This window comes from Camelina sativa, chromosome 17, assembly GCF_030686135.1.
Source record: "Camelina sativa cultivar CO46 ecotype springtype chromosome 17, ASM3068613v1".
In the NCBI taxonomy this organism is placed as follows: domain Eukaryota; kingdom Viridiplantae; phylum Streptophyta; class Magnoliopsida; order Brassicales; family Brassicaceae; genus Camelina; species Camelina sativa.
In genome coordinates, this window is record NC_141896.1 from 16,369,225 (window position 1) to 16,383,439 (window position 14,215).

Genomic DNA, 14,215 nt, shown 5'->3' on the forward strand with positions numbered 1-14,215 from the left:
AAATTTCTGCTGCCGGGCTTTGAAACCAAAAATTTTAAGAGCAACTTAGATCTTAAAAACCATTTAGCCAATGGAATCTAGAGGATTGTTTGCATCAATATACAGCGTACTACTAAGAAATGAATCCCAAAGCCGCTTCCTCCGCTTTACCACGAATGAGTTGAAGGAAAGGCGGGGTCCTAAGTAAATGGCTAGCACAATGTATCTCAAGTTCTCTCTGACATATACTGCACAAAAAAATTGTTCCAAAATAAATTTTCCACTGTCAGGATTTGAAATCAAAAATTTTAAGAGCAACTTGTATCTTAAAACCCATTTAGCCAATATGTTCTAGCGGATTGTTTGTATATAGAAACAGCTTACTACTAATAAATGCATCTCCAAGCCGCTTCCTCGGCTTTACCAAGAACGGTTTAAAGCAAAGGCGGATCCCAAGTAAAAGACTTGCACAATGTATCTATTGTTCTCTCCGACATATACTGCAAGAGAGAAATGTTCCAAACTAAATTTTCCGCTGTCGGGCATTGAACCCAGAATTTTAAAGAGCAACTTAGTTCTAAAGAGCATTTAGGCATTTAGACAATGTGCTACAGCGGATCTTTTAAATATATATACAGCGGACTACTAATAAGACATCTCCATGCCGCATCCTTGGCAATACCAATAAGGTTTTGAAACAAAGGCGGGGTCCTAAGTAAAATAAGTAAAAAACTGGCACAATGGATATACTGCCAGAAAGAAATATTCTAGAATAATTTTTTTGCTTTGAACTCGGAAATTTGTAAAGCAACTTAGAACTTTAAAAAACATTTAGCCAATGTGCTACAGCAGATCTTTTGAATAATACACAGCGTACAACTAAGAAATGCATCCCCAAGCCATTTCCTCGGCTTTACCAAGAACGGTTTAAAGAAAAGACGGGTCCCAAGTAAAAGTCTGGCAAAATGTATCTTTAGAGCTCTCTGACATATACTGCAAGGAAGAATTGTTCCAAATTAAATTTTTCGCTGTCGGGCATTTTACGCGGAATTCTGAAGAGCAACTTAGATCTTAAGAAGCATTTAGCCAATGTGCTACAGCGGATCTTTTGAATATATATACAGCGGACGACTGAAAAGGAATCTCCATGCTGCTTCCTCAAGAAGGGTTTGAAACAAAGGCAGGTCCCAAATAAACTGGCATACTGCATATATGGTTCTCTCTGAAATTAAATATACTCCAAAGAAAGAAATGTTCTATAATAAGTTTTCTCTGTCAGGCTTTGAATACAAAGCTAGGGTTCAATATGAAATTATTAATTAACCCTAGAAAACAAAACGTAAATAAGAAACACTTCCTAAAAAAATTGGAAATATTAGCCCCAATTAACCAACCTTCCTCTCGGTTGGACTTTCTGATCATAACAATCGCACAAAACATATAAAACCAGCCAAGACAATCTTAACGGATTAAACCATCCAAAACCAACATAAAAGAAACCACAATGGAATGATCTGTTTTAAAAAATAAATGTATGCTGTGTGACTTATATCACCACTCTGCTGTTTTCAGTTCCCAACCGGCAGCACTATAACATATATTTACATTCTCCTATCTATGGGGATGCATCTAAGTCACCAGAAACCATCCTCCATCAATGTCCGAATTCTTGATAGTAATATAGAGAAGAGACAAGCAAATAGCGATAAGTCCTGACCAAACATACACAATTGTCGGTGTTCTTCCTCCTCTTCCCATCAAACCTTTCGCAAACGGATACATATGAAGCAACACCCAAGCAGCAAAGAAAGTCCCACCAAGAAGATTACTCCACTGTGGTCTCTCACTGAAAACAGTCCTACAAACCGCGAAGAGTATCGCTACGATGTTCAAGATTATGATAGTCAAAGGAAGAATCATCAGAGCAGTCCATTTAAAGAGATAAAGATCAGCGAAATCATCCTCTTCTTCATCTCCTCCTGTTGAAGATTTTGAAGTCAAGGTGAATGAGATTTCGATTCCGGCTATGACTTTGAGTATACCTTGAAGCACCGCGACTAAATGTGCGCTAGTGCCGCCTATTAACCAGAACTGTTCGTTTCTCCACCATTCTTCTAAAGAGATACCTGACCACTTGACTTCAAGAACAGCTAATCCACAGAGAGACAATGTGATTATCAAAAGATAAACGAGGAATGATCCGGTGAGTGTTTCAACAACGAAGTGACCAGAGAAGAGAGATAACGGCGGGAGGAAGCAATAGGTTAAGATGAAAATGCTTGTGAATGGGTATATTCCAACGTTGAGGTAAGATATTCTCTGGAAAAATTTGAGTTTTCGACCCGCGAAGATAGCGTTGTTTCGGGAGAAGAAGATCTCGACTGAACCAGTGGCCCAACGGAGAACCTGGTGGAGCCGGTCAGTTAGGTTTATAGGTGCGGTTCCGCGGAATGCGTCTGGCTCCGTTACACAATAGAATGATCTCCATCCTTTTTCGTGCATTCGAAAACCTGTCACCACATCTTCGGTTACTGATCCGTAGATCCATCCGACATTGATTCCCCATTCTGTTTTGTCCTCGTACCAACAAGAGATCACGTTAACCGCCTCGTTTACCATCGCAACATCAAGCGGTTCACGGCTTCCGGTTAAAGAACCAGGAGGACGCCCGCGTCTGCTCGAGTGAACCGAAGCTAGTGGCCTACCTTGAAACTCCGCGACCTTAACTGAACTCACGAGCATACTCGAGCTACCGAATTGCTTTGGAATCAAACTCTGATCTTCGTCCTCGACGTCAATGTAGTGCTCTGGTTCAGAAGCTACGGTTGCGGGCCTGCGTTTCTTGATCCGCGGGAAACAGCAGTCGTAACAACCAGATGGTTCTTCGTACGCCACAAAAACATCAGGCGGGTCAAAACCGTAAAGCGCTGTTCGACGGAAGAGGCATCCTGTCCCAACATACATTGGACCTTGGATCCCATCGAGAGCCCGTAGATTAATGTCAAAGAAAACAGTATTTTTGTTAGCATAGCGGTCAGAAGGATCGATTCCTTCAAACCTCTGCGGAAACTGAACATAGCAAACGCGGTCACCATCACGGTCCATCATGAAACAGATCCCATTTCTAAATGCTTTAGAGTTGTAGACATAATGGTCACAGTCCAAGTTCAAGATGAACGGTCCATTAGACATTATAGCCGAGGCTCGTACCAAAGCATTCATAGCTCCTGCCTTCTTGTTATGGTCATAGCCAGGTCGTTTCTCGCGGCTCACGTAAACAAGCATCGGCAAACGAATGTCTATCCCTTCAAAATCAAGTGTGCGCCCTTCACCACCTCTCCCCATAACTGGTTTGTCTCGTGGAGGATCAAGTAATACCTACAAGCAAAACAAAAATCACCATTCTCAACGAGTCAAAACTCAAACGCTATATATCAAGCAGATCTCAAACCATGCGTTTTATTTACCTGTATGACACTAGCGTGATCACCTCTGGAATGGTGCGGACAAGGGACAGCCCAAGCACCTGGCCAGTGAGTTCCATCGCTCATCCAAGTAGCTTTAGGAGCTACTAAAGCAGGCCTTGGCTCCTTGAATTGGTCCTCTTCAACTCTAATCTTCCAATGCTTCCATTTCTCTAAAGCTTTAATCTCTTCTTTGCTATTAAACGCATCCGATCTCCTTCTAATGGAATGAGACAGCGCGTTAACCCGAACCTTAAACTCCTCGTAACCTCGTTTCACATACCGTTGATCTCTAACAAAATCATGCCTCACCATTCCCTTATAAGGATCCCTCTTCAAACCAAAGTAAGTCTCCGGATTCCTCGGCTCGATGTTATGTTTCCTGCAAAACGGCACCCATGTTTTCGCAAAGCTAGCCGCTTCAGCCATTGCTTCAAAGGTAAGAAGCGATCCTCCATCATCTGAGAGATAACAAGAGAGCTTCTGAACAGGATAATCAACGGATAAAATGGAGAGGATTGTGTTGGCTGTGACCAATGGAGGCTCTTTCTCTGCATCAGCCGTTGAAACAAACACATCAATACCCGGAAGATCCGATTTCTCGGTCGGTTTATCGGGCTCTGATGACGGTTCGAATGTCTCCTTTAAGGCTTCGATATCGGTTCCGTGGTTCACAGGGAACAACTTAGGGATTTGGTCGAGTAACCAAGAGAAAGCAAACCAGATTTCGCAGGTTACAGAGAGTAACCATAACCATATTGCTTTGTTGTTTGGGTTTCTGATTCTCCAGATGAGAAACAGAACAAGAGATACAACTCGAACAACTATTAGAGTCCTGTAATAATAATAAAAAAAAAAATATATAAACAAAATCACAACACATCCTGAAAAGTGTGACATCAAAGTGTTTGTAACTGACACGTACAGAGAGAGATATTATTAGTACCGATAAAGAGCGATGATGAGCGGAGAGATTTTAACGATACGAGTTAAAGGATGAGCTATCTTGTAACGCAAGGTATCTTCTTCTTCTTCATCTTTTTCGTCTTCTTCTTCTTCACTGTTTCTCAGATCGGTTTGATCCGGTTCGTCGTCTTTGCAAGATGACCCGGAATCGGTGTCTCCCGGAGCGGTCGGAACCGTCGCCGGATTTGGATCGATGTCACGGAGAACGATTGGAAGAGACGCCGGGTTGTTGTCCGGCGTCGGAGGGACCTGGACGATGTCACGGAGTTCCATGTTTTTTCCTCTTCTCGTCGAATCCGAAGAACGTTTCTTGCGTTGGGAAATCATTGGTTTGTGCTTACAGCAAGCCTGCTCTAATTGATTCTCACCGGTGAAGCAGAATACAAAGCTAGGGTTGAATATTAAATTAACCCTAGAAATTAAAACAAAACGTACGTAAACTAAAGAAGAAAACTTCCATTTTTTCACCAAAAAATTTGTAAACATTAGCCCCAATTTAAAAGTTTTAAATTTTAAAAATTGATTATAACAAGAACTATAATCTTCATATAAAACCAGCCAACCCAATCTTAACGGAGTAAACAATCCTCCAGAAACAACAATGGAATGATCTGTTTAGAAAAACAAAAAAACGTATGCTATGTTTCTTATATCACCCACTCTGTTTCACTTCCCACCATGCAGCACTAATGACTATAACATATATATATATATATATGTTAAAAATAGGTTTGTGCGATGCGCGAGATATATTTAATTTTATTTTTATTAATTATGATATATTTTAAATTTAGAAACGTATTTTTTATATGATTTTTTAAAAAAAAAGTTAATAATTGTTCCTTTTTATATATGGTTCTTAATGTTTGGATGCAAAATAAAATAAACAAAACATATCGAAAATTTTTTTGTGGAAATAATTAAATCCCTCAAAGTTTTGTTGTTTTAGATTTTACTGTTTTGTGATAAATTGTTAGGTTCTTAGAGCATCTCCAACCCCACTCCATTTTAAAGTCAAAACTCTGTTATAGAGTAACATTTGCTATAACCCTACTCTATATCTTACTCTAAAATAGAGTAAATGGTAAGATTACTCTATATGCAACTTTAATTTTTTACACTAACTCTATTTTTTAGCATAAAATAGATTGACATATTGAAAAAACTATGCTCTATTTTAGAGTAAAAAATAGAATATATTGGAGATAGTTTTAGCACACATGAAATTTGTGTAGAGACCAGATATCAGACATTCGAAACGAAAATTGAGTATTGAAAATTGTTTACAAATAAATCTCATCTTTCCCTACATCTTTTCCAAAGCTGTAATATATAGATGTGATCAAGACTTATATGATCGTAAAGAAAAATAATTGATAAATATTTATCTTTTTGCGAGTGGTTTTACAATTTTATATATTCTTTAACTCAATCTTGATATTTGATTTTCTTTTTGACTCTACCATATGTTGCTACGGTTTGATTTTCTTCAGTTAGCCTCCTAACAAATATCTTGTGAATTAGAAACTCTATATGAATGCTTAGAATGTGTTATACTTCTATGATGATGTTATTTCTCTGTCCTTGTCTCTATTCTTATTCATTATGTTCTTTTAATTGTAAAAAAAAAACAAACTCTCCAACATGTCAATTGGTGTAGATGGAAGGGAAGACAAATTAGAAAAATTGATATAAACAATAGATACATTCCAATTATTTTTCTGACATAACTACATTTCTAATTTATTTTAACTTACATCTAAATGCTTTTTTTAATTAACTATATAAAACCTTATAATATCTATATGTTGACTTTTCCATCAGATTTTGATGATTTTAAAATAAGATATGTGAGGAAAAAAAATCAGACCAACTCAAATTCATCTAATCAATAAACTAAACTTCTAAAACCTGAATTTTGTACTATACTAATGAGATTATGAATCTAGACAATATGTTTTACAAGGTAACAGAAGAATCACCAATGATTATTTTGAATATTTAATAAGTGTACTCATGATTTATCATATACTCCAGTGTTTACTCTCTAATCTTGTAATCACCCTTAATATAAAAAAATAGAAATAATGCATATTAAAATATGGCTCATGTCATAAAAATTTATGAAATATCTTATGCTATATCTTACATTAAATTTTGAATAAAATTCATGAAAAGAAAAATGTGTCAATGTTTTTTTAGATTCGATATATTATATCTATTTTCTAATCATTTTAAAATAAATATTATAATTACCATTAAATTATTTTGTGAAACTATTGTTTCCTATTATTTCATGGGGTGATTAAGCAATTATGTTATTTTTATTTCTTTTAGTACATACGTTTTAAAGACAGTGAAACTTTAACTTATAGAATATTTAAATATAATTAAAATTTTGTCTTTAATACAATATATATGATTATTGGATACAATGTGATTTTTTAGGTATATTAGAACACATTTTATATTTTTAAATTAGTCTGTCATGAATTAATTTGGCTTCAATTTTTATTTTAAAAGTATGAAAACTTTTTTTTGTTTTAATTGGTTCGATCAGCAGTTTCATTTTTATCTCAGTGTTATCTTTAATACAATATATATGATTATTGAATACAATGTGATTTTTTTAAATATATTAGTATATATTCTATATTTTAAACTTAGTCTATCATAAATGAACTTGGTCTCAATTTTTACTTTAAAAGTATGAAAACTTTTTTTTCTTTTAATTGCTTTGATCAGTAGTTTTATATTTAAGTTATATGGTGTATGCTTTCATTAGGAAATATTTTATATATTAAAACTAAAAAGTTGGAAAAAAATATATTTTTGTAACAATGTGATTTTTTTTTAAGCAAACTATACACCATATAAGACATAAATAAAATAAAAGTATGAAAAAAAGTTTAATTTATGATTAGTGATAAAGACATGTGTCACAAATATAGAACGCCAAGTATCGCATTGGCAGACAAAGTTAGAAAAAACCTTCTCATATTTATATATATTAAAACTAAAAAGTTGGAAAAAATATATTTTTGTAACAATGTGATATTTTTTTTAAGCAAACTATACACCATATAAGACATAAATAAAATAAAAGTATGTAAAAAATGTTTAATTTATGATTAGTGATAAAGACATGTGTCACAAATATAGAACGCCAAGTGTCGCATTGGCAGACAAAGTTAGAAAAAACTTTCTCATATTATATAAGATACTAGGATTTACCCCGTGGTATACCACGGGTCCATTTCTTTTATTTTTTTTCTTTGATTTCTAAATCAATAAACCCATGCATTCTGAAGAAATTAATTCAAATATTTCATTATAAGTTTGAATATGTCATTATAATTTCGAATCAAAAATTAGTTCCTCTATTTTTAACTAAAATAAATATAGAAAATATGTATTTGATACTAATAAAAGTGTAAATATTCATTATATATTAAAATAACTCAAATGTAAAATAATCCATATCCAGATATACTTGTTTGGTTACAAAAATCCTAAAACAAATTTTAAAATATATATCCGTTTATAAAATTTTAAATCACATCATATGCTGAAAAAAAATCTAAAATTTTATTAACTTTGTGTAATAAATAGTAATTAAAATAATTAAATATAAGATTAAATAAAAGTGAAAGGAGGATTATATTTTAATCTAACATATTACTTTAAATTTTAGATAGATTTTAGGAAAGTTAAAATTAATATTATCAAATAAGGAAATGATTATGTTTGATTGTAAAGATTGTAGAGAATTTAGTTGGGACTTGTTTGGATACAAAGATAAAAAAAGATGGCACAAAAATGTACGCCAAAAAGATAAATAAATATATATATATATATATATATAAACCATCCTCCATCAATCTCCGAATTCTTAATAGTAGTGTACAGAAGAGAGAATCGGATAGCGACAAGTCCTGACCAAACATACACAATTGTCGATGTTCTTCCTCCTCTTCCCATCAAACCTTTCGCAAACGGATACATATGAAGCAACACCCAACCGGCAAACAAAGTCCCACCAAAACGGCTGATATGTCTATATTTTGTCTCCTTTTAGCATATGTTTATCATGCATTTAGCTAGGACAACTGATTGTTTTGCAACATTTTCTAGTCTTTTCTATACACTTTGCATGTCTAGGTAGCTATTGCATCATCCTTGCATACATTATGCATTTTGGAGTATTTCAGGTATCTAGGAGACGATCGCCGTTCGAGTCGCTGTTCGACGTCGTTCGAGTCACCCACTCAAGCAACACCTTGACCATCGATCGAGTCGCCATTCGAGTCGTCCTTCGAGCCACCGGTCGGGGGATTCAGCTTTCGACGTCTTCATAAAAGTTGTATAGAATTGAGTCATCTTTCCAATGCCATTTATTTCAAGCCAATCGGAGCTGTGGTTCAAAAGTTATCATCGTTTTAGTGTAAGCGTATACATCCAGCTCGAGTCGCGCTGTCGTGCCGTTCGAGTCGTGCCGTTCAAGTCGCGCTGTCGTGCCGTACGAGTCGCGCTGTCGTGCCGTTCAAGTCGCGCTGTCGTTCTGTTTGAGTCGCGCCACTCGAGCCAACGCCATCACTCCACTCGAGCCAACGCCATCACTCCACTCGAGCCAACGCCATCACTCCACTCGAGCCAACGCCATCACTCACTCGAGCCATTACTCGTTCGCACATGTCAGGAAGACGTTCCATTTTACACGCTTCAGGAGATTCCCAAACCGACTCTTCATCTTGTCGTTTTAAGTTTTAGGGATTTTATGTCTTTACTATAAATACGTTTTGTTAAGTCTTTGCGAGAGGATCTTAGTTTTTATCTCGTTTTTATTTTGTAAGGTTTTCCTAGCCACCAAAAACCGTTTTCTGACTTTGTATCCAGATATCTTTTAATACATTGAGTATTTGCATTTGATTTCTTCTACAAACTTGTTTATCTCATTTTTACCTATCTAAGAATGCTTGTTTCAATGTTTTCTGAGTTTGTATTGTTGATGATGATTTCCGGATCTGAGTAGTGCCTTAGTTCTTGAGGATGGGATAGATTAGGTGGAGGATCTTAGGATGTAGGGTGTTTAAGCTTGATTTGTATGATTCCCTTCTGGACTAGAGTTAGAATTACTAGTTTCTCTCTGATCAATTGGAACTAGGTTCGAGACATTTCCACACCCAAAAGGTGTTCGATGAAATGTCTGACCAACTAGTGCCAGAGACTTACTTTCCTAGCCTAAGAGATTAGTTGTCTAGGATGTTTGTTGACATGAATGAACTTGTTTGTCATGCCTACTCGACCACGTTTCTCTAGCGAGAGCTAGGTATGGAAGTGGTTGAGTCTGAGTAGCTTTTACCAAGAGATTGGATTAGCTAAGTTGTGATGTTCATTGTTTAGGGATAGATTGCTTGTGGCATGTTAAACACTCTGTAGACTAGGATACTCCACCGACATCAATTACTCCCATCCTTAGGAATTTTATCTTTCTGATTTTTATTACATTCCCGAGACTATTTTGTTCCTCGTTTTCTTGTAGTTCATGCTTAGACTCGTTTAAGTTTCTATTCATTTCCGCTTCTTGTCATGCAATCTCGTTTCTAGTTCTGTAACTCATTTTCGTTTTGCATTTTGACCATTCTAGGATTGTTAGACAAACACTCTTCTTGAATTGGCTTGACTTGTGATTGCTTGATTGCATCTTGATTGTTAGCAACATCCCATTTGGATTGACACCTTAAGTACTACAACTACATAAGGTTAATTGAACCTGCTAGGATAGGAGACACAAAAATCCTAGTATCAATTTGGCGCCGTTGCCATTTGGGATTCTTTTTGCTACATTTAAGATTTCAGGTTTTGCAAGATTAAGTTCTGTTACACTTATCATTCCGAGTACTGACTTGCTTTGGTTTTCTGCTTGTTTGTTTTGCATCTCAGGTTCCTGTTGATTGACACCTTGCATGCACACCAGATCAAGAGAGCATCAGAGTCTCCTTCCTGTGATCGACGAAATCAACCGGTTGCAAAGCCCACGACAAGCTCGTCAACCCATTGAGCATCCTGCACACGTCACTATGGAACAACAGCATGAACCACATCAGGGACCGCGAAACATTGGTGCTGGGGATGCACCGAACACTCACACTCAACGTGCTGGAATCGTCCCTCCCGCCGTGCCGAACAACAACTTCGAAATCAAAAGTGGTCTGATTACCATGATCCAAGGAAACAAGTTTCACGGGTTGCCTATGGAGGATCCACTCGACCACTTGGACGAGTTTGACCGTCTTTGTGGTCTCACCAAGATCAACGGCGTGAGTGAGGATGGTTACAAGTTGCGCCTTTTCCCTTTCTCCCTGGGAGACAAGGCTCACCAATGGGAGAAAAACCTTCCCAAGGGATCAATCACCACCTGGGATGGTTGCAAGAAGGTATTCTTGGCCAAGTTTTTCTCCAACTCTAGAACAGCACGTCTCAGGAATGAGATTTCCAGCTTCACTCAGAAGAGCTCAGAATCATTCTGTGAAGCATGGGAGCGTTTCAAGGGTTACCACAGCCAGTGCCCACACCATGGTTTCAGCAACGAGTCATTACTGAGTACTCTCTACCGTGGTGTCCTTCCTAAAATACGTATGCTGCTTGACACTGCTTCTAAGGGTAACTTCCTGAACAAGGACGTAGATGAAGGTTGGCAACTGGTGGAGAATCTCGCTCAGTCCGACGGCAAGTACAAGTGGATTATGACCGCACATTTCACGGCGATGCTGGTTCTGAAGAGAAGTACAAGAAGGACCTCAAGAATGTCAATGAGAAGCTTGACCGTATCTTGCTGAGCCAGCAGAGGAGCGTCCACTTTGTCTCTGAGGACGACCCTTTCCAAGTTCCAGATGGGGAGGCTGAGCAGAGTGAAGAGATCAGCTATGTTCAGAATCAGGGTGGATACAACAAAGGTTACAACCTCTACAAGACGAACCCCAATTTGTCTTACCGAAGTACCAATGTTGCTAATCCACACGATCAGGTGTACCCGCCTCAACAAAAACAGCAAGGGCAACAAAACCTTTTGTGCCTTACAATCCGGGATTCGCTCCAAAACAACAGTTCCAGCAGGGTTACCAAGCTCCCTTAGGACCACCGCCAGGATTTCGCCCTCAACCAGTTCAGCCTACACCAACCCCAGATCAAGAAATGAAGCAGATGATGCAACAAATTCTTCAGGGCCAAGCTAGCGGTTCCATGGATACTACAAAGAAGTTCGCTGACCTTAGTCAGAGGATGGAATGTTCCTACAATGATCTGAACGTCATATTCAAAACTCTGAATTCGAAGATAAGGTACATGGAGGGCCAATCGGCTTCTACTTCTGCCCTAAAGCCTGGCCAATTCCCAGGTAAAGCTGTTCAGAACCCCAAGGTGTTCGCCAATGCCATTACGCTGAGAAGTGGGAAAACATTGCCTCCCAGACAAGGAGTTCCAGACGTCACTAAGGACAGTGAGGAATTAGCTAGGGAGGATTTTGGTCAGGATGACGCTCAGATGGAGAACCCAGACGAAGCAGTCAAAGACCCGGTTGAACCAGTGACGCAGTCCGAACATGAAGCGGTTAAGGAGCATGTTGTTTCTGAAGACAGACCTGCGAGGTTCATCCCTCCACCGTACAAGCCTCCTCTACCATTTCCAGTGAGGTTCAAGAAACAGCTTACTGAGAAATACAAAGCCTTGTTCGAAAAACAAGTCAAGGAGATTGAGTTGAGGATGCCATTGCTGGATGCATTCGCACTTGTTCCTCACTACCAGAAATTCCTCAAGGACTTAGTGATGGAGAGATCAAAATAAGTTCAAGGCATGGTTGTACTAAGTCTTGAGTGCAGTGCAATCATCCAGAAGAAGGTTGTACCCAAGAAGTTCAAAGATCCTGGATCATTCACTCTACCCTGCTCCATTGGACCTATGTCTTTTGAGAGGTGCTTATGTGATCTTGGCGCTTCAGTGAATCTGATGCCATTCTCTGTGGCTAAGAGGTTGGGTTTCACAAGGTTTAAGGGATGCGACATCTCCCTCATCCTTGCAAATAGATCAGTGAGACTTCCACATGGTATCTTAGAGGACTTACCTGTCAGGATCAGAGACGTGGAAGTGCCAACCGACTTCGTGGTTCTGGAGATGGATGAAGAACCTAAAGATCCTCTGATTTTAGGAAGACCCTTCCTAGCGACTGCTGGAGCCATCATTGATGTCAGAAATGGCAAGATTGATCTCAATCTGGGCGACGATTTCATTATGAAGTTTGACATCAAGGATACTTTGACGAAGCCAACAATAGGAGGACAAGTCTTCTACATTGAGGAGATGGATAAGTTGGCTGATGAGCTGTTGGAGGAACTGGCTGAGGAGGATCATCTCAGAACTTCTCTAACCAAGGATGGAGAAGAAGGGTTTCTGCATGGGGAGACCACTTGTTACAAGCATCAGCTAGATTCCCACAGAGAAACGGATGGGTCAGAGGAATTCGAGCAACTATCTAACGCAGAGAAGGTACATGCAGTTGAGACAGAGAGTTCAAAACGTGATATGTCCCACTCGACCGACGTCAAGACCCGACTCGAGACACCAATGTCCCGCTCGATCGAGTCGCACCCCTCTCACTCGACCGCGATCATTCCAGACTCCCATGCTGACGACTAGTCGGAACTGAAAGCTCCAAAGGTTGAACTCAAAACTCTTCCTTCCAGGCTCAGGTACGTCTTTCTGGGAACCAATTCTACTTATCCTGTTATAGTGAATGCTAGGTTGAGTGATGATGAACTGGGGATGCTAGTAACTGAGCTAAAAAAGTATAGAAAGGCTATTGGTTATTCTTTAGATGATATCAAGGGAATTTCACCTAGTCTTTGCACCCATAGGATCAATCTTGAAAATGAATCATATGCTAGTATTGAACCCCAAAGAAGATTGAATCCTTATCTGAAAGAGGTAGTTAAGAAAGAAATCCTAAAACTACTTGATGCTGGAGTTATCTATCCTATCTCTGATAGTACTTGGGTATCTCCAGTGCACTGTGTACCTAAGAAGGGAGGCATAACTGTGATCAAAAACGACAAAATGAGTTTAATCCCAACTAGAACCATCATAGGACATAGGATGTGTATAGATTATAGGAAGTTGAATGCTGTATCTAGGAAAGATCATTTTCCTCTGTCCTTCATTGATCAAATGTTGGAAAGACTAGCTAGTCATCCCTATTATTGTTTCCTTGATGGGTATAGTGATTCTTCCAAATCCCTATCCGCCCAAATGATCAGGAAAAGACAACATTTACTTGTCCCTATGGCACTTTTGCCTACAAACGCATGCCATTTGGTTTGTGCAATGCTCCTGCCACCTTTCAGAGGTGCATGAATTCAATTTTCTCGGATTTAATTGAGGAGTCAGTGGAAGTGTTCATGGACAACTTCTCTGTATACGGTTCCACTTTCTCCTCCTGTTTGTTGAATCTGTGCAGGGTATTGACGCGATGTGAGGAGACGAACCTGGTGCTGAACTGGGAGAAGTGCCATTTCATGGTTGAAGAAGGGATCGTTCTGAGACACAAAATTTATGAGAAAGGGATTGAGGTTGACAAAGCTAAGATTGAGGTCATGGTTCAGCTTCAACCACCTAAGACAGTGAAGGACATCAGGAGTTTTCTGGGACATGCTGGGTTTTACAGGAGATTCATCAAGGACTTCTCAAAAATTGCAAGACCTTTGACAAGGTTGCTGTGCAAGGAGGTTGAGTTCGAATTTGATGCAGCATGTTTG

General features: G+C 38.5%; 1 protein-coding gene, 1 non-coding gene and 1 pseudogene across 2 annotated transcripts in view; 1 reads left to right on the plus strand and 2 right to left on the minus strand.

Annotated features, from left to right (window-relative positions):
* Window positions 1–1,446: 1,446 nt before the first annotated feature.
* On the minus strand, window positions 1,447–4,682 carry LOC147923870 (putative cellulose synthase-like protein D6 pseudogene; annotated as a pseudogene).
* A 6,203-nt stretch (window positions 4,683–10,885) lies between these two features.
* On the minus strand, window positions 10,886–10,992 carry LOC147923871 (small nucleolar RNA R71). The gene has a single exon (XR_015587830.1). It is a non-coding gene; the product is annotated as a small nucleolar RNA R71 (small nucleolar RNA).
* Window positions 10,993–11,603: 611 nt separating this feature from the next.
* The window catches only part of LOC147923872 (diaminopimelate decarboxylase 2, chloroplastic-like), a 4,247-nt gene continuing 1,635 nt past the window's right edge, over window positions 11,604–14,215 (plus strand). Inside the window, exons 1-3 of the mRNA XM_087496556.1 lie at window positions 11,604–11,805; window positions 11,884–12,055; window positions 13,205–13,232. Coding sequence (XP_087352682.1) covers window positions 11,604–11,805; window positions 11,884–12,055; window positions 13,205–13,232 — 402 coding nt within the window. The remainder of the gene's footprint in view (window positions 11,806–11,883; window positions 12,056–13,204; window positions 13,233–14,215) is intronic.